The sequence below is a fragment of the Engystomops pustulosus genome, chromosome 5, assembly GCF_040894005.1.
Source record: "Engystomops pustulosus chromosome 5, aEngPut4.maternal, whole genome shotgun sequence".
NCBI lineage: Eukaryota > Metazoa > Chordata > Amphibia > Anura > Leptodactylidae > Engystomops > Engystomops pustulosus.
The window spans coordinates 197,170,358-197,191,729 of record NC_092415.1 but is presented as its reverse complement, the minus strand read 5'-3'; the positions used below and the strand labels follow the sequence as shown (position 1 = coordinate 197,191,729).

At 45.2% G+C, this 21,372-nt stretch overlaps 1 protein-coding gene across 2 annotated transcripts in view; it reads right to left on the bottom strand.

Annotated features, from left to right (window-relative positions):
- The window catches only part of CDK14 (cyclin dependent kinase 14), a 317,114-nt gene that overhangs the window by 278,669 nt on the left and 17,073 nt on the right, over positions 1-21,372 (bottom strand). For both annotated transcript variants that reach the window (XM_072154286.1, XM_072154287.1), the window contains exon 2: positions 14,775-14,806. In XM_072154286.1, coding sequence (XP_072010387.1) covers positions 14,775-14,806 — 32 coding nt within the window. The remainder of the gene's footprint in view (positions 1-14,774; positions 14,807-21,372) is intronic.

The window sequence follows — 21,372 nt, the reverse complement described above, 5'->3', positions numbered from 1 at the left end:
GACTGTCAAGGTAGGCGGAAATGATGTGTGGTTGGGGACAGAGCAAGAGATCTGAGCTGGCAGTGAAGGAGCAGAATCAGGAACTGGTCCAGGGTCAACAATAGGAGGTCAACAGGAGGTCAACACTTTGGAAGGAAACATTGTGGAAAGCTTCCTCATAGGCATGAAGTACTAAAATCTGACGGGAAATGTTGGAAGCCGCCAGTCTTTAAAGGAACCCGGGAAGTGGGCAGCGCCAATCAGCGGCGCACGCTGGCCAGCTGGGACGGGAGCCGGAAAGTGGCGAGTTGAGTGAGCTCGAAAAGGGGCTCCGCTACGAAGAGGGACACGGTTGTGCCCGCGATCCGATACCAAGATTGCAGGGGCTCCCGTGACACTGGGACCACCTATCTACTAGGGGGCATGTGCATATGGTACGGCTCTTACGGAATAACATTTTAAAATATGTGGCGTTCCTGACCCCTGGTCTAGAACCTTGGCCCCGTGGAAGATCCTCTAGAACTCTAGTGGGCAAGTCCAACACTGGTAGCAGTCACAAGTGGGCCTTGGTGCCTAAGGGAGCCTGGAAGCCTCCACCACATAAGAGCAGTGTTACAAATAGTTTAGGAGCTTTGGTGGTTGAATATCGGAAAGGAAGGGGCCCCATAGCAAAAACCAAACAGGGGTTCTTAATAGTCTCCAGATTGGGTTGTCTTCGACTTGTCTGCTGGTGTTCAATATTGGGTTAGAGCCTGGGGTTCTGGTGGGACAATACAATAACGACCACATATCCATTATCTGGAACATACACACAGAATTTTGGGAAAGTCACTGATCCTAATTCTATGATTATCTTATAGGTTCTGTCTAAATAGGGTCACGATTGAAGAATCCAACCCAGACCCCAGTTCCTTACTAGGACACAACCCTTCCAGAGGCTACACTGGGTCCTTCTTCTGGCCAGAGCATTACCTGTGGTGTATACAGAGAATACACAGACATCTTCATCCGTCAGTCAGCATCGCCAAGTGTCTCTTGTCTGTCAGCTGTTTCTTCCTGGCACAGCTGGGCTGCATGGCACACGTCCCAGAGGAATGAACCCCTCGTGGCTTCACATTTATAGCACAGCAGACATCTACGCAAGACGTTGAGGATGTATTTGTGTTTTCGTGCTTTTTGTTTGTTTGTTCAGCAAAGTGATAATGAGGTTTTCTAACCTTATTAGGTTTCGTTTAGGATTGGGAAAGAGATACTTTATCTGAAACCACAATCCCCCTACTAGCACCATAATAGATCGGGTGCCTCAGCTTCGTAGGTGGGTGTTATTTAGGTGCTATGTTCACCAAATAATTTTACTCTATGGGCTCTAAATTACAGAATCAGATACTGACTTCTTTGACTTTGTCTCTTTTCCAGTAGTAGGTCATCCCTAGAAGCCATGGCGCCAGTCGTAGGTCTTACAGGTCTACATACAGTGCCCTATGCTAGTGGGTAAAAATAGAGCAAATAAGTCTTACTTCACGACCGGTGAGGACCACACACTTTTAGGCAGGGTTTGTTTTCAACCTGCACATTTTCATGGTAGGTCATATAATTAGTGGAGATTGTTTTTGAAAAGTTTTGACAACCTCACAAAATTTGGCGATATCGGTAACTATGTATCTGGATAATTGGAGACCCACCTATCTCTCCTTGTTCATGTAGATCCTGTCTTGATAGAGGATAACTATGAGATTGCTGGTGGACTCCTTTGGCAGAATCAGTAGAACCAAGGCCCGAAAGTATGTCCGAATCGAACCGGTGAAGGGGACTCCATGTGTGAGCAGCATTCAATTTCATGGGGCTGTCAGGTCCTGGAAGTCCCCATGAAGTGAATGGATCTGGGGTCACTATTCCTCTGGAATCAGGAGGGCATAAATTCTCCCTTTCTTCTAATATGTTCCCACAAGGCTGGCCCCAAGCCATTTAATAGCTAGCCAATCCCTTTAATACTCAAAAAGAGAGGAATCAGTAGTTTTAGGCCAATATACACATGTGTGTGTGTGTGAGGGGAAATGCAGGGGGGCCTCAATATAAGGAGAGATGCGGACACAATATAAGGGGGCTCAATATCAAAATACAACAATGTGAAATGAGCTGTAGGGGAGACAAAGAGGAGATCACTAATGGGGAATTTTACTGTCTGGGGGTGGGGTAAGGGTGGCTCTGGGAAAAAAAAATGGAGTCCATCTTTTGTCCCTCTTTCTCCACTAGAAAAGTTCATAGTTATGCCTATGTTTTACTAAATATATTTATGAGACATCTACCTTTGTTTTTTTTGTGCACTTTGTTATTTTTTGGGGGGTCAAATGGTCTAGAAGAAGACTACGCTATTGGCAGGTAACTTTGGAGCTAATGTCAGGCCATTGGTGTCTATTTTGTTAAAGTATCAGAATTTATTCCAAATAAACCTGAAGTGGACATTCTCATGTTCTGTATAGAGGAATGTTGGACCCCACAATCCTCTCCTGTGGGGGCCGGTAAATCCCTTCTCTTATACTGCATCGCTCTCTGCCCTCCCTTTACCAAAGCCACATTCCTAAAAAAAAATAATATGTGGAATTTCAAATTACTGATCTCATCCACAATAAAAATAAGTCATGCTGCATTAAACACTTATTAAATAGGCAAAAATAATAAAACCACCCAGTCCAACGAGACCCTTACATCACCCACATGACTTAAGTTTATTACAGCGCAGTATGTAACCAGGGAAACAGATGTGAAAATAAAAGAGGCTTCCAAAATCTGCTCTCAAAGTTTTCATTTCAAACTAATATTTAACAGGAGTAAGGAATTTGGTAAGGGGAAAAAATGTAGTCAGTTTAGACTAAAAAATCAGTTTTTTCTGCCTAGAAATAGCGCCCCTCTTCAGTAAAGGTTGTATCCGGTATTGCAGTTTTGGTCTGAAAGGCATCAATAATTAAAATAGGGGGGATTACTTTAAGGCAACTGGTCAGCACTCCTCCACTCCAAACTCAAGGACCCGCCCCTTGACCAAGCTCCGCCCTCTAAGTTCTGTCAGCAGATGATATAAACTATACAAAATGTAACCACCAACAGCAAAAAATAAGATGCAAGTTTTCATAATCTGCAGAAAAATCACTGCAAAACTATTATCATAGCATGCGAATAAATCCCAATGGGTTATTGTTCAACATAAGGTCACAATAGACAGCGATCCGGGGGAACAAACTTTATCATTAAATTCCATGTTTATTATTCCATTAGTAACACCCTTCCAAAAGCTCAGCTGTGAGAAGTAATCTGGAATGCTAATCCAAAAACCAAAGCCGATCACATGGGTGGGCCTCGTATTGGGAGCAGGGAGTGACACATACGATAGTATAGAGGGGGTGTATCTGGCCACACTCTCCTGATTTATCCAGTGAATGTTAAATGGAACATCTGTTTAATAAACCAGCATCACGTTATAAGGGAAGCTGCCCACAAGTAGGCTGGGTGCAGTTGTGGTCTGACTTGGGTACCTACCCTTCTCGTTGATGGGTTCCATATATGGAACTGCTCCACTTTTCCCATGTAGCAGGTTGTGATAAAGATCTCTGTGTTTTACACTTTATACACTGACCCCATTCAACAGGGGCCCTGAGGGTCACATGGCAGTATATGGAGAATGTAGACTCTCGGGATCACTGGTGGCCTCAGATGCTTACTAGATACCCATTACCTATCCAGGTTGACATATTGGGGAACATTTTTTGGTTTACCATCTTTTACATTGCCACCGGGGACCAACAGTATGCGGGGGCAGCTGGAGGCTAGGACTGGAGTGGCTGGCTTGATGCCGACTAGGCCACAGATGTCAAGGTAACCTTTGTCTGAGGTTGGGCCTCATCCACAACCGCTGGGGACAGTAATGTGAAACAAGGAAAGGGGGACATTATGGGGCTCTCAAAACAGAGACTGGGACGCCTAAGTTAAGCTTGTATTTATAAACTTCTGCGTGGCCTGGAATATTCCGAGTTTGCCAACCAATCACAGCCTGCCTCACCTCAGGAAAGATACATTTCTAACATCAACAAAACATTAACCATTTATACATGGAAAGGTATTGCACAGGTATTTCAAATCAGAGGAGTAGGTGGCCGCATAGTGCAACAAACGGCCCAGCAGGATAGCTGAGCACTCCAATAACGGGGATGTTGGGTCCTAAATGGGCAATAAATAATTAATAAGGAACACATCTACCTTGAGAACAAAAGGTTAAGCTTACAGGGTTTCAAAAATTGAGGGGATCGGATTCTTTCCCATCCAAACACATACACATTCAAGGGTTAATAAAATTCAGCTAATTCATAGTCAAATAATTTACCTTGGAGTTGGGGCAGAGGTTTGCACAAAAATACAACGTATACTTACCCTTCTCCTACTCCACTGTGGCATTGGTCTTCACCATAAGTCTAATCCCAGTTCAAGAGTTCTGTTCCCAAACATTGCTAGATGGGCTGGAAGTGCTAACGTTCCCGTGATCAGCTTTGGCCAATCAGTGGAGCCCTCTGAGGTCATCAATTGAACCCAGGAAGTTCCACGACCCCCGTTTCCTGCCCAGTTGGTAATGCCAGGAGACTAAAGACCGTTGTGGATAAAGAACTAGAAGCCAAGTAAGTAGGTCCTCTTTTTTTGCTTACCCCTGCCCTGTTGGTTTTCCTAGGACTCCACGGAAGAAAGCGGCACAATAGTACAACATCTTAAACCTCTTCAGTCTTTATATCTTTTTGGATAAATAGAATTTGGGCTTCCCACATTTCGAGCTTGGACAAAGATGGAGATGGGTGGAAGACTCTTGGTCGAACGTGGTAGACGCACCAGAAGATGTTCTCCATGAACCTCCCTTAAATTGGATTTATTCCACCCAACGGGAAAAGCTACAGTCTTGTTAGGCCTTTCCAGATGATTTAGGATCTCCAAGGCCACGGCTGTGACATAAACCCTCAGGTTCTCCATACTAAGAAAAAACCTACATAGAAACACATCATGGTTGGCCTCTTAACTCATGAATCTAGATGTTAAAAGGGCCATTGGGGGTCCAGATGTAGCAATGGAGGATCTTCCAGGACTCCAGTATTAGAAATGGCTCATGGTGAGTGGATTGGCCCTATTACAGATTATATATTGAGGCTCAGAAGCTTATACCCCTGGAGATGACATCCGAGAAATGGATACTTTGGATTTTCTCCTGATTTTATAGAGGATCTTCAGAGATTTCCTTCTGACAGTAACTTGAGACCTTCTGTAGAGACGTTTTACTTACTTGGCATATTTGCCCGTGCTGGCTGCTAAGTTTATGCACTTATTCTTTCAATTACAATTTTATCGTTAGCATTTGGCAAGAGTTAATCAGCTGGATCACCGCTAATTCTCCGCTCGCCCAGCCCCCGGCGTTACTGACTGCACAGCTGTTTCCATACAATGGAGAGGGCGACTATCAGCTCAAAGGGAGCAGCTTCTCAGCAACTTCTTAAAAGGGTTCAAGTTTTATTGTCTAATCAAAAGTTTGTAACTTTGTTACTGACTTGTGGTTAAGTTCTTGGCACTTTTTTAAGTGCTTGCAGTCAGTCACAAGTCAGACCTCCTATTCAGATGGGTACATGACACATTTTTTGGAACAAACTTTTAAACCATCTCACGGTCGGCAGGCGCGCTGAACATCAGGGCCGCCGGAGGATTTTTTAATTATAAGTATACTATATACTGTATACTAGAGGGGTCTGGCTGGCTGTATACTAGAGGGGGCTGGCTGGCTGCATACTACAGTGGGCAGGCTGGGCTGGCTGTATACTAGAGGGGGCTGGCTGGCTATATACTACTGGGGGATGGCTGTATACTACAGTGGGCAGGCTGGGCTGGCTGTTTACTACAGTGGGCAGGCTGGGCTGGCTGTATACTAGAGGGGTCTGGCTGGCTGTATACTAGAGGGGTCTGGCTGGCTGTATACTAGAGGGAGCTAGCTGGCTATATTCTACTGGGGGCTGGCTGTATACTACAGTGGGCAGGCTGGGCTGGCTGTATACTAGAGGGGGCTGGCTGGCTGTATACTAGAGGGGGCTGGCTGGCTGTATACTAGAGGGGGCTGGCTGGCTGTATACTAGAGGGGGCTGGCTGGCTGTATACTAGAGGAAGCTAGCTGGCTATATACTGCATGGGACAGGCTGGCTGTATACTACAAGGGGCAGGCTATATACTGGGAGACTGTGACCAATGCATTTCCCACCCTTGGCTTATTATACTCGGGTCGGCTTATACGCGAGTATATACGGTAATTCAGATTCAGAAACTCATCACAAGAGATTCCACTTGTCAGACATCTTGTAACTTTATTTATATTGATGACTTCGGAACGCTGGGGGGGGTCTGACAAGTTCTGATGCCAGCATCGAAGTATAAGACCCCCACCAGTCTACTATTGATGACCCATCTGATTTGGAAGACTTTGTTCAATATTAAAAATGTTCAACCCCTTCATGTAGGACTGCAGTACAGGTACCCGACTCTACAGACCCCTCTATTATAGCCCTCATTACATCATGAAACACAATCCCTTTAAGAATGTAATTACATTAGAGACATCTCTCCAGACCTCCCCAGCAGTGACACGGGCTACATGTTGTAGGAGGTGCCATCTTGGCAGCTAACTAAATCCTCGTCAGAGTCACTGGCCCCGCGCCAAACTGCTCTTAATTACCGCCAGGCAAACACTAACCAGCTGCCTGCTACTTGTCCGTATACGGCAGTTACACATCGTGCACGTACTAGACGCCCCTTTAAGACACGTTCACTGTATGATCCTTGTACCCCACACCCTGGCATGAGATGACATGCAGATATCTGAATTGTCCCCTTACACCTGCTTCTTGTATGATGAATACAGAGGGAACCGCATAGCAATGCAGCAGGAGATTTAAAGGGGATTTCCGGAAAAAATATTTCGATATCCTAATCTGTAGGGTGGGTCATCAGTTTCAGTGGGGGACACTATTTGCATCAGTGTTGGACTAAATGTAGTAATGCTGTCCTGCTCTCAGCTGAGAAGTAGATACAATTGCATTCAGTCTAGACAATGCTCTGTGAGCTGCACAGCCTGCACTCTGTACAGGTACATATTAATAACCATGTACATAGCGAGTCCTGCTCTCAGCTGAGAAGTAGATACAATTGTATCCATTCTAGGCAATGCTCTGTGAGCGACTCTGGACTCCTAACTGATACATTGTAGTAATATTGTACATAACCCGTCCAACTCTCAGCTGAAAAGTGGGGTCTAGACAATGCTCTGTGAGCTAAACAGCCTGGACTCTGGATTGATACAATGGGGCACATTTACTTACCTGGTCCTGTCGCGATCCAGCGGCACGTTCTCCGACGAGGATTCGGGTCTTTCGGCGATTCACTAAGGATGTACGCCCGATGTCCACCAGGTGTCGCTGCTACGTCGAGGTCCGCCGGAGTTCACTATCCTATTCCTGGTGCCTGTATGTGTGTGTCAAGCGACACGTTTTTTTTTTTTAAATTCTGTGGTTATTCCGAATCCGTCTAGTTTTCCGACGGCCACGTCCCCCGATTTCCGCTGCATGCAACCCAGCGCCAATGCGACACAATCCTGGGGCAATTCGGTGCAAATTTTCGGGAAACCTGGCGAAAATGAACGATTCGGGCCCTTGGTAAATGAGCCCAATTGTATCAATATTGTACATATCCTGTCCTGCTCTCAGCTGAGAAGAGGAGTGTAGACAATGCTCTGTGAGCTAAACAGCCTGGACTCTGGATTGATACAATGGGGCACATTTACTTACCTGGTCCTGTCGCGATCCAGCGGCACGTTCTTCGACGAGGATTCGGGTCTTCCCCGCACTTTTTGATAACTTTTATTGGCTTTATATGCAAATTTTGTTATGCGGCTACTGGGGCGTGGAGTAGCCGCAGCTGAGGCTGCACGGCGCGGCTACTCCACGGCCCAGTAGCCTCTTTACTCCTCCTACCCACAATCTTCGGTCCGCAGCTCCTCGTAGCTGCGCGCCCTCATCCGACTAACCTGCCGTCTGAGCATGCGCAGAACAGCAGGCCCGCGGAGCTGCACAGGCGTGGGCCTGTTGTTCTGCGCATGCGCAACGAAGATTGTGGGTAGGAGGAGTAAAGAGGCTACTGGGGCGTGGAGTAGCCGCGCCGTGTAGCCTCAGCTGCGGCTACTCCACGCCCCAGTAGCCGCATAACAAAATTTGCATATAACGATAATATCAAAAAGTGCGGGGATGTGAGGATTAGCCCTTAAAAGAGCTATCCTCACGTCCTATTGATCCACCTACCACCCGATCTACCTTTATAGGTAGATTCGTGTTGGTAGGTTCCCTTTAAGCAGAGAAGTTTCCGTAGAGGATCAGACTTGCCGCAGAGGAAGGAATTAGCATTTTTATGTATTCTCAGAAATACATAAAGTAACAGGGAGACAAAATGTCATTTGGCTAAGAGGAAGACATTATGGATATTTCATATTTCACTGTCACACGGAGATGGCGGTTTTGGCTGCGTGGACGGCGGCCAAGATCCTACAACGCGATTGCTTCGCTCTTTAAATAGATGAAAATTCCAAGATATTTGACGGGTAATAATTCTCCAGAAAACAAATAAATCTGTTGTGTTTTTGGAGATTTTATCCTACGAGGGGTCTATAAGCCCCCATAAGAGTCCCGAAATCCACATCAGCTGAGCCAAGGATCCATGTGTATGGGAATGTTGGGAGGAGCAACGCTTAACCTAACAAGGGCTTAAAGGGATTGGCTGCTTTCTTCCAAAAACAGCGCCACCCCTGACCATGGTGAGTGTCAGTATTACACTCATCTGTATAGAGGTGAATGGAGCTTAGTTGCAATACCAGCACAAACCATCAGAAACATCATATATCTTATCAGAGAGATTCACTGTGAAATCTCTGCTGAGTCTGTCTTGATCTCCCAAGACGGACTGTCAGCTTACTAGAGTATCAAATTACTTGTAAGCATGAATGTCTATGGAGAGGAGGAAAGATGGGCCAAGGGACTGAAAAGATGCTAAACATGCAGACAGAGACTGCTGCAGATTGCAGTCAGTTTTCTGTCTCGCCTCAAATGCTTTAATGACCTAAATGGGATTTCTGTGAAGATACAGCATGGAGGAACTCTAGTAACCCCTCCAGAGCCCTTCTATCCATGCCCTCCTTCCTTCTAGAATCAACTTTTAAAATTATGCCAATGGAGGGTTCTGAAGGTGTTACCGATGCCCTTCCGTGATGTAGCTTCACAGGCTGCTACACTGTGCTGGAGCATTTTTCCCGTCCCACAGTGTGAGATTACATAAGGCAGAGGGAGTGGGAGTGCTGATGGAGCAGGGAGAGGGGAGACAGTGTGACAACTTGTGAAGCTACAGCGGTAATGCCCCCAAAGGGGCAATTCCTCAGGTGCTACACACATACAAACTTATAATGAAAAAGTAATCTACAAGGTTAGGTAGGCCCTAATCTGGATACACACAACCTCTGTCCATGCCACCTTACAGATTTTAGGTGGTCCTGATCCATCAATTGCAAAGAGTAGAACCAGCTCTGGTGGTCTTGGCCCAGTTTTGACCCAGACAAGGTAATACAATCCGCTGCGGGAGAAGAGGCCTATGCGTTTACACATACTTCCTGTTTCCAACTTATCAAACAGGAAGTGCTTGTGCGGCCAATCAATGATTCAGGATGGTCATCACTGTGGTCAGTGATTGGTTGAGAGGGCACTTCCTGTTTGTCGAAACGGGAGCAGGAAGTAGAAACTAGCAGGGACCTAGCTTACATCAAAAAAAGAGTACCATGGGCATTGTGATATTTTTTAGCACTATTTTTGTTATTTCGCTCCCCCATTCTGATATTTATTTACCAAAAATGTACATATCATCTGGATGACCCTATACACCTTGCATTTCATACTATTTTAAAACATCGGTTTGATATCAAGAAATTGGAACCATCTGCTTCCTGTCCAAAACCGATGACTTATCTAATCGTTCTCAGAGCTGCAGGTTTGTTACTATGTGTAGTCAAGACAATCCAGGGTTAAAGGAATTCATAAATCAAATATATCCCTGATTATTTCATGGCAAATTCAGATAAGGGGAGGATCTCCTCTAGAGAAAGCGCTGTATAGTTTGGGGAGTATTTGACACTCAGACTATAGATAACAAGTTCATAACTGAAAAGTGCAATGAATTCCCATTGGACGCCACAGCTGTCAATCTTCAGAGAGGTCACAAGCCCCGGTCACAGCTGTGACAGCAGAAGAAAAATATAGGTTACTGCAGAGCCGTAAAGCGCACCAGTCCATAGGGAACTACTTACATAGCAAGTCTCTCATATGCACCAAAAATATTACGCTTAGGGAAAGCTAAAAATTACCCCCTATGTGATGGGCACTGCGCCCCTGATCATTTTTTATAAAAATCCAACCATCCATTCAAAATATATGGCCCCCAGAAATGTATATGTCCTAAAAAAAAGTTAAAATCCTATAAGGTAAATCCATATTTCACAAAAAAAAACACAAATGTATTACACAGATTTCCAGTACTAATACCCAAAATTGGCTGTAGAGAGCACAGAACACAGCAGTGTGAGGGCATGTCCAAAGTGGGCATGGAGAAGCTATAATCCTAGAATATAAATCTATAGGTCACAGTCCTCAAAGGTATGATTACACAGATCACCAGGGACAATACCTAGCATGCAGAGAGCACAGCAGTGTGAGGACAACCTCCAGAATATATAATCCTGGAATATTAATCCATATTTCACAGTCCTGCTGCTACTAACAACACACACAAAGGTATGATTAGACAGATCACTAGGGACAATACCTAACACTGGCTGCAGAGATCACAGAGCACAGCAGTGTGAGGACACCCCCCCTCCCTCCAGAATATACAACCCTGGAATATAAATCCATATTTCACAGTCCTGCTGCTACTAACAACACACACAAAGGTATGATTAGACAGATCACTAGGGACAATACCAAACACCGGCTGCAGAGAGAACAGAGCGCAGCAGTGGGAGCACACACCCCAGAATATACAATCCTGGAATATAAATCCATATTTCACAGTCCTGCTGCTACTAACAACACACACAAAGGTATGATTAGGCAGATCACTAGGGACAATACCTAACACCGGCTGCAGAGAGAACAGAGCACAGCAGTGGGAGCACACACCCCAGAATATACAATCCTGGAATATAAATCCATATTTCACAGTCCTGCTGCTACTAACAATATATACAAAGGTATTATTTATTTTATTATTTATTTCGTTTTTTTATATAGCGCACACTGATTACGCAGCGCTGCACAGAACATGCCAAATCGGTCCCTGTCACCATGGGGCTCACAATCTAATCAACTTATCAGTATGTTTTGGAATGTGGGAGGAAACCGGAGGACCCGGAGGAAACCCACACAAACACAGAGAGAACATATAAACTCTTTGCAGATGTTGTATGGTATGATTACACAGATCACCAGGGACAATACCTTACACTGGCTGCAGAGATCACAGAGTACAGCAGTGTAAGGACACCCCCCAGAATATACAACCCTGGAATATAAATCCATATTTTACAGACCTAGTACTGCTACCAACAACATAAACAAAAGGTTTGGCTACACATCTCACCAGGGACAATACCCAACACTGGCTGCAGAGAGCACAGAGCAAAGCAGTGTGAGAACAACCTCCAAAATATACAATCCCTGGAATATAAATCCATATTTCACAGTCCTGCTGCTACTAACAACACACACAAAGCTCTGCAGGAAGTAAACCTAGAATGGTCTGCAGTTTTGCAAATATATACATAGTTCAGATGTATATATTGGGGGTTGTAGTTTAGCAGGGGGGATGCTCTCTGCACACGAGGCTGGAGGCCATGTCCTTCCCGGCAGTCCTCAGGAATGCTGCTTCTTCCTCAGGGTCCTGCCCTTCATTAGCCTCTTATCTGCTGATACATTCCTTATTTGTTTTCCCTCAAATAGGTGAAGAATGCTGGGGGTTGTTGTTCCCTACAGTAACGTCAGTCATCATAGTGGCGCAACGGTTCTGGTTTCTCCTTGGGTGACATTGAGGAGGAATGTCGGCCGGATCCCGACCGGAATAAAAGACTGATCCGGACGCTGGCTCGCTGCCCTCTAAATTCAGACACTACTCCCCCCATGGAAACAAGACGCGAACCATCGCTGCTCTAGTCCAGTATCCAGGAGTCTCATATTTAAAGGGGATTTCCTAGGGCATTGATGATTCGCTTTTGAGTATTAGATTGGTGTGGGGTCCACTGATCGGCTCATATAGGCTGCCCACTATATGAAGCAGGAGGCCAACAGCGCCATAAAGAATGTAGTGGCCAAGATGGGCTACTGCGGCTCAAATCCAATTCAATCAGAGAGCGCTGTACACTGTATAGTGGTCGTAATGAGTTACTGCACCTTACCTCTCATTCATGCATACAGTGCCAGAGACTGTGTAGTGGTCAAGATGTTTTACTGCGACTCAGTTACACTCCATATGTAATGTAGTGGATACGATGGGTTACTACAAGTCATCAGCTGCCAATCAAGCATATAGCGCTATACACAGCGTAGTGGCCACAATGGATTACTACATCCCAGCTCCTATAGAAGTGAATGAGATCTGAGCTGCAGTACCCCAAAACAGCCACTACACAGTATATGGTGCTGTCTGTTTCAATGGAAGCTGAGCTGCAGTGACACATTTTGGCCACTAGACACTGAGTGGGTGCCCCACTGAACCGGTATCGATAACCTATCCTTAGAATAAGACATCTATCTAAAATCAGGAACGATCCAAAATGCGGGACTCTCACCCATCAGCTGCTTGTTGTACAGCGCCGTACACTGTATAGTGGCTGAGTATGATTACTGCAGCTCAGCTTCTATTCAGCCACTATATAGTGGTCATGGGGATTGTGTACAGCGGGATCCCAGTGCAGGGAATGTCAGCTCTTATGGCCATGGACCTCTCTCCTGTAGAGTGTAAGCTCTTATGTGCAGGGACATCTCTCCTGTAGAGTGTAAGCTCTTATGGGCAGGGTCCTCTCTCCTGTAGAGTGTAAGCTCTTATGGGCAGGGACCTCTCTCCTGTAGAGTGTAAGATCTTATGGGCAGGGTCTTCTCTCCTGTAGAGTGTAAGCTCTTATGGGCAGGGTCCTCTCTCCTGTAGAGTGTAAGCCCTTATGGTCAGGGTCCTCTCTCCTGTAGAGTGGAAGCTCTTATGTGCAGGGACCTTTCTCCTGTAGAGTGTAAGCTCTTATGGTCAGGGTCCTCTCTCCTGTAGAGTATAAGCTCTTATGGGCAGGATCCTCTCTCCTGTAGAGTGTAAGCTCTTATGGGCAGTGTCCTCTCTCCTAAAGAGTGTAAGCTCTTATGTGCAGGGTCCTCTCTCCTGTAGAGTGTAAGCTCTTATGGGCAGGATCCTCTCTCCTGTAGAGTGTAAGCTCTTATGGTCAGGGTCCTCTCTCCTGTAGAGTGTAAGCTCGTATGGACAGGGTCCTCTCTCCTGTAGAGCGTAAGCTCTTATGGGCAGGGTCCTCTCTCCTGTAGAGTGTAAGCTCTTATGGTCAGGGTCCTCTCTCCTGTAGAGTGTCAGCTCTTATGTGCAGGGTCCTCTCTCCTGTAGAGTATAAGCTCTTATGTGCAGGGTCCTCTCTCCTGTAGAGTGTAAGCTCTTATGGTCAGGGCCCTCTCTCCTGTAGAGTTTAAGCTCTTATGTGCAGGATCCTCTCTCCTGTAGAGTGTAAGTTCTAATGGCCAGGGTCCTCTCTCCTGTAGAGTGTAAGCTCTTATGGACAGGGTCCTCTCTCCTGTAGAGTGTAAGCTCTTATGGGCAGGGTCCTCTCTCCTGTAGAGTGTAAGCTCTTATGGTCAGGGTCCTCTCTCTCCTGTAGAGTATAAGCTCTTATGGGGAGGGTCTTCTCTCCTGTAGAGTGCAAGCTCTTATGACCAGGGTCCTCTCTCCTGTAGAGTGTAAGCTCTGATGGGGAGGGACCTCTCTCCTGTAGAGTGTAAGCTCTTATGGGCAGGGTCCTCTCTCCTGAGTTCCTATAGTTTTGACTTCCCAAATTGCACAGTGCTACAGAGTATTTTAGTTCTACATAGATATAGATTTTCTGATCATTTCCAAAGGGGGTTTTTCATCATCAACATCTGTAATTAATTATATCCCTCTGTTATCCCTCCTTTAAAAGGATAAATACATTGAAAAGTGGATATTACCATTGTCCTTGTTGGGTCACTAGAGATTGTCACACTATCTAGGAAGTTCCCTTGTTCATTTTGGGAATGATGACAATCAATATTTTTATACATTTCCAGGAGGAATTATAGAGGTACAGAAAAATTGTATTTCTCGGGGAATATCAGTATATACTAAAGTGAAATGTCAGCCCAGCGGCTGCACACTACAACCCCTTTAACAGGCAGAATCTATAGATCTTCTGCATACGATAAGCCCCGGCCCCAGGCACAGTTACATGTGATTGGATGTTGTCCAAGGACCCGCTGCAGTCCAGTGACCCCCGCAGCAGAAGGTCATCAATGTTGCTGCAATATCCTAAAATGCCATCTACGACCCAGCTCCGGGGCACATCCAATACAAAGTATCAACACTGAGATCTAGACAAGAGCTGTAGATGAATATCAGTATACAGCAAGAGACCCTACCTCATCAATCGTGTTCTCATCCTTCTTCAAAGCTGGAAAGAAGAAGAAAAGACAAAAAGTTAGGGACAAAACTTCAAAGTTTTACAAATATAATGTACAACTAACAAAAGGTTATAGGGTCAGAATGGGTTAAAAAAAATAGGCAAACTTCCTTGATGTTCTCACCCTTAAAGGGATGTCTCTAACAACCCCTTTAATAGGAGTGTCAAGAATAGTGAATATTTGCTAACGATCTGTAACCAAATTTATTACTCATTTATTGTAGAGCCCACTGGTAAAATGGAATCATTAAAAAACCCCTTTAAGAGTCAGTTATTTTATACTTTATGTATATCGGGGACCTCCCTATAGATGGTTGGGAGTCCCCAATATACTCTGACCTCAAAACAGAGCCAGAAGCACAGCACCATTGTCTGTGTAGTGGTCAGGCTGGGTAACTGTAACTCATCTCCTGCAGTGACAGAACTCTACCACTACACAGAGAATGGCGCTGTTCTTCAACACCATTAAATGTATGTTTGTATGTTATGCCCTATCCATGTCCTCCTGTTCCACCCATTAGGGAGGACATGAACCTTATTCTACGGATAGTGGGTGGTCCCGTTGAGGTTCCCAATGTTAAGACCCCCACCGATCATATTGTTGTCCCCTATCCTTACTTGGTACAACCCCTTTAATCTTGGAAGGACAGGCTGCTAGGCTGGAAAACCCCTTTAATACTCAGACTCAGCTCCAGACATCTGATCAGTATCCGCTGATCACGTGACACAATGCAGACGGATTGATGGATACATTAGTGTTACTGAAAGTGTTGGCGTTTGTCACGGCGCTGATGTAGTCGGGTCATGTGACCTGACTGCGGGAGATTTTTTAGAAGTGTGTTTGTCCTATGAACCAGCCCCGGCCATTACGGAGCGATGGATGGCTTTTAAAGCCCAGCGATCAATATCTGCATTAACTTTCAATTAGAGATGCTGAAGTTTTACTGCTTAGTGCGTGGGATGAATAAATGATACGCGGCCGAGCTCCGAGGATACGCCGCGGGTTACAGGACAGGGTGTGTTTATTTATTCAGGAGAGCGGAGACCCTAATAACATATCTGATGGTTTCTCCACTTATCAGGGGCTATAAATATGCAGATCATCTAATGGGAAATCCCTATTCCATAGGCACCATTATACAGTGTATCCCTTTAAGTCCGTAAATCGCCTTCTTCTATCAAGTCATTACGAGATCTGTTCAGCTGTTTCTCACTGTGCACATACATGACATTAATTATCCTGCATTATACTCCAGAGCTGCACTCACTATTCTGCTGCTGGTACAGTCACTGTGTACATACATGACATTACTTATCCTGTACTGATCCTGAGTTACATCCTGTATTATACCCCAGAGCTGCACTCACTATTCTGCTGGTGGTGCAGTCACTGTGTACATACATGACATTACTTATCCTGTACTGATCCTGAGTTACATCCTGTATTATACCCCAGAGCTGCACTCACTATTCTGCTGCTGGTGCAGTCACTGTGTACATACATGACATTACTTATCCTGTACTGATCCTGAGTTACATCCTGTATTATACTCCAGAGCTGCACTCACTATTCTGCTGCTGGTGCAGTCACTGTGTACATACATGACATTACTTATCCTGTACTGATCCTGAGTTACATCCTGTATTATACCCCAGAACTGCACTCACTATTCTGCTGCTGGTGCAGTCACTGTGTACATACATGACATTACTTATCCTGTACTGATCCTGAGTTACATCTTGTATTATACTCCAGAGCTGCACTCACTATTCTGCTGCTGGTGCAGTCACTGTGTGCATACATGACATTACTTATCCTGTACTGATCCTGTGTTACATCCTGTATTATACCCCAGAGCTGCACTCACTATTCTGCTGCTAGTGCAGTCACTGTGTACATACATGACATTACTTATCCTGTACTGATCCTGAGTTACATCCTGTATTATACTCCAGAGCTGCACTCACTATTCTGCTGCTGGTGCAGTCACTGTGTACATACATGACATTACTTATCCTGTACTGATCCTGAGTTACATCCTGTATTATACCCCAGAGCTGCACTCACTATTCTGCTGCTGGTGCAGTCACTGTGTACATACATGACATTACTTATCCTGTACTGATCCTGAGTTACATCCTGTATTATACTCCTGAGTTGCACTCACTATTCTGCTGCTGGTGCAGTCACTGTGCACATACATGACATTACTTATCCTGTACTGATCCTGAGTTACATCCTGTATTATACTGTAGATGCAGCTCTGTAGTATAACACATACCCATCTCCCACATTTTAAAGGTGCGATCACTTGTGAATTAACAGGATCTATTCACACAGGCAATTTAAAAAGTTATAAAACTCTATTAATTACTGTAGAAATTCTACGAATGATCCCAGTCTGTAAATGATATGAATGTGTTATCCCATTTCATTTCGTGGTTGATGGCTTCACTTACAGCCGTGTCCCTCCATTGTTCATGGTCTCAGTGGGACTATTCCACTGCAAGCCTGAAACCATAAAGGATGCAGTGTCGTTACTATGTGTCATGTTATACATCAACTAAATACAATGTTTACTGTATATAATGTTTCCTTTGTATATACTATCTTTCCCCTTGAGATGATATTTTCCTTTAAACGGAGCGCCATATAAATGCTCCATTGCCAAGTGGAAATGGGGGCCTTCTGACCCCAGGCCTGCTGAGAGCTATAGAACAGCGCCCCCTCCAGGAGTAACATATCGGATTATTTTTAATACATGGGCTCTCTATGCATGGTCTCACACCCAGGCTGACAATTGCTATGAAGAAATGCTATTTGTAAGTGTCAGGTTCTGCTTCATAGCAGATGACTGAGCCCCTAATGCTGCCCCCCATCTTGCTGCAGATGGTGCTACCTGAGGCAAGAGGCTCAACTCGCCTCATGGCTGGGGCTAACCCCCCTCCAAAGCAGAATGGAATATTCTACCTCTGCCCCCCCCCCCCCCCCTATGCTGAGAAGGGTCCACTGATAGAATGTAACTCTGCATTCGGGTCTACGGGAGTAATAATATTTTTGTTGCTCCCATAGACGAGTTGTGAGCTCTGCATTCCATCATTTGACCCCTGTTCTCACCTAGGTGTAGGTCCCAGAGTTAGAACCCACATCGATCATGTATGTATGACATATCCTGTGGCTTTGTACCATTCCCCTGCTTAGATGATAAAATTTCCCATAACTGCTGACACCACCAGGGGGAGCTCACTGTAGATTTAAACAGCTCTCAATTAAGACATCAACCTATAGGACCCCTGCTTGATCTAAGTACTGCTGGTCAACCAAAACCAATATGTGTGAATAGACCCTTACCAGCCTGCAGGAAACCAAAATCCGGAATGTTAGCAAAGCCCAAAAATGAAAGGAAACAAAGTAACCGTGGAATTAATAACATCAACATCGGCTTAAGCAAATGTTCCACAGAGAGGCCCCGGCCCTTGTAAGCTTAGTATAGTGCAGCGGTCACATCCCAGGCCCAGGAAGGCTATTTATATCAGCGGAGATACTTACACTGGAGCGTCACTCACACCCGGAACGCTAATGACGTGCTCCGGATAATCCCCAGGATGGGACACGCTGGGAAATGCATCTAGTTTACATATCTGTCCTCAATATTTATCACACTGCTACAAAAATATTTGTATCGTTTGGCATTGTGGTTTAGTAGTTTTATTGGGTCCATCTCAATTTGGCCCTTAAAGGGGTTTTCCTGCTTAAAGGAATCCTGTTTCGGCCCCTCTAACTAGCCTCAGCAGATGATGCGTCTTAGAAATGCTGTTGTGATAATTCTTGGTATTTACCCGGTAGAAGCTGAAATGATAAAGATGTTCTTCATACGCACATTGTCAATAAGTAGTCACAGGGGCGGTCACCGAGCCTGACTAGTCATGGTGTCATGGGGGTGGGGCATCACATTTCTCCTCACTCTGTGGTTCCTCCATGCTTCAGGTCAAAAGCTTTCACGTTCCACCTTACTGTCAGCTTCAGGAGGACTATTACATATGCGGGAACCTGTCCAACTACTATTCCCCTCAGGGTGCTGTCACACGTCGCGTTTAACGCATGCGTTTAAAAACGCATTGCAATAGCTGAAGAGTGATTTACCTAATTAAACAACAGTTAACAGGTGTGTTTACAAAACGCAACCGTAAACACATTGTTAACACTTGTGTTAACATCGCGGTTAACACATGCATTTGTTAACAGACTGTTAAAGCATGTTAACAGCTGTTTAATTAGGCAAATCACTCTTCAGCTATTCCAATGCGTTTTTAAACGCATGCGGTAAACGCAACGTGTGACCGCACCCTGACAGTATATAATGTCCTTTCTAGAATCCCCTTTTTTACGTGAAATATCACCTGTTTACGTTTTTTAAAAAAATCTCCCCCGAAGTATGACTCGTCTCATCCCATTTTCACATGAGATGAGTCATGTTTATAGGTTGCAGAGGTAGTATTTTTTGATACTCCTCTATCGTCTGTTCTATAGCACCTAGAAACATGCTGCCATATTAAAGATAAGGATCTCATCTTTCAGATAGCATCAAGCTCATAGTTCAGCTAAAAATATGAGTGGGAACCAGATCTTTATCTGCAGCTTACATAGCTAACCAGGTCTTTAGCTGTCTTTATATCCAGTTCTGTAGCTCACAAAACCTGGTGTGATATAAAAGAGAATTGTATCTTTAATATGACACAAGCATGTTTCTAGGTGCTACAGAACATAACATATGGGCTTCTGAAGTGACACTACCACTAAACTCATGAGAATGGCATGAGAAGAGTCACATTTGCCTGACTTTGAAGGATATTTTTTGTAGGTAAACAGGTAAATATTCCACAAAGTAGATTTCATCCTTAAAGAGGACCTGTCACCCAAAATTTCGGCACTAGGAGATGTTACTAAATTAAGCAGCTCCTAGTGCTTGAACAAACGCCGCAGTGTTAGAGTTACCAGAAACCTCTGGTAACGCTATCTAACACTTCAGCGGGGTACAATGCAATCGTTTTACATGAGGGGGCGGGGTTGGGGTGTGGCTAGGGGCGGTGGCTGCCGCCTATCGCGCGGCAGTCACCGCCAGCTTATGGAGCGAGCAGGACAGTCCGAGAAAGAGGCAGCGTCTCGGACCGCCCCCTCATGAATACATCGGACCGCTTTGTGAGCGGTCCGATGATTACATTGTACCCCGCCGCAGTGTTAGATAGCGTTACCGGAAGTTTCTGCGTTTGTTCAAGCACTAGGGGCTGCTTGCTTAAGGGTGAAGACACACGTGGCGTTTTTAGGCCGTTTTTGGGCCGTTTTTAGTTAGTGCGTTTTTAGATCGTTAAAAACGCATGCGTTTTTGTCCGTTTTTAATTGCGCAAATTCGGAAAAACTGACAAAAACGCATGCGTTTTCAAAAAACGGATGCGTTTTTTTTTTAACTAAAAAACAACCCAAAAACGGCCTAAAAATGCCACGTGTGTCTTCACCCTAAGTAAGCAGCTCCTAGTGCCGAAATTTTGGGTGACCGGTCCTCTTTAAATTCCAGGAATTCCCGAAAATATGAAAGCCTACTTTCCCTACTCTGGTTCATGTGCTGCTCTGGTTCGTCTTTCATTTGGCGTCTTGGGGTCAGAAGTCACATCACTCTGGTGCGTCCAGCCTTTACCAGAAGACCTGGGGGGGCACTGGACCCATTTTGGCTAATGAGTGGCCTTCTCAGACCACAGGATGTTACTTGTGACATCCTAAAAGGCCATTCTATAGCCAAAATGGGTCTCGTGCCCCTCTGGAGCTTTTGTCCAGGAAATATATAGGCAGCACGGTGACTCAGTGGTTAGCATTACAGCCTTGCAGCACTGGGGACCTGGGTTCAAGTCCCAGGGTCAACATCTGCAAAGAGTTTATGGGGGTCATTTACTAAGGGCCCGATTCGCGTTTTCCCAACGTGTTACCCGAATATTTCCGATTTGCGCTGAATTGCCCTGGGATTTTGGCGCACGCTATCGGATTGTGGCGCATCGGAGCTAGTATGCACACGACGGAAATCGGAAAAACCGCCGCATTTAAAAAACAAAAAGTGTCGCGGAGCTTGCACTTACCTTCACCAGGAATAGGCCGGTGAACTTGAGTGCATTTCAGCGGACTTCAGCGCAGCAGCGCCACCTGGTGGACGTCAATTCACTACCTTAGTGAATCCCGGCCGGACCCGAATCCACCGCAGAGAACGCGCCGCTGGATCGCGAATGGACCAGGTAAGTAAATCTGCCCCTATATGTTCTCTCCGTGTTTGCGTGGGTTTCCTCCGGGTCCTCTAATTTCCTCCCACACTCCAAAACATACTGGTAGGATGATTAGATTGTGAGCCCTAATGGGGACATGGACAGATTTGGCAAACTCTGTGCAGCGCTGCGTAATCTGTGTGCGCTATACAGGCAGTCCCCGGGTTACATACAAGATAGGGTCTGGAGGTTTGTTCTTAAGTTGAATTTGTATGTAAGTCGAAACTGTATATTTTATAATGGAAGTTCTA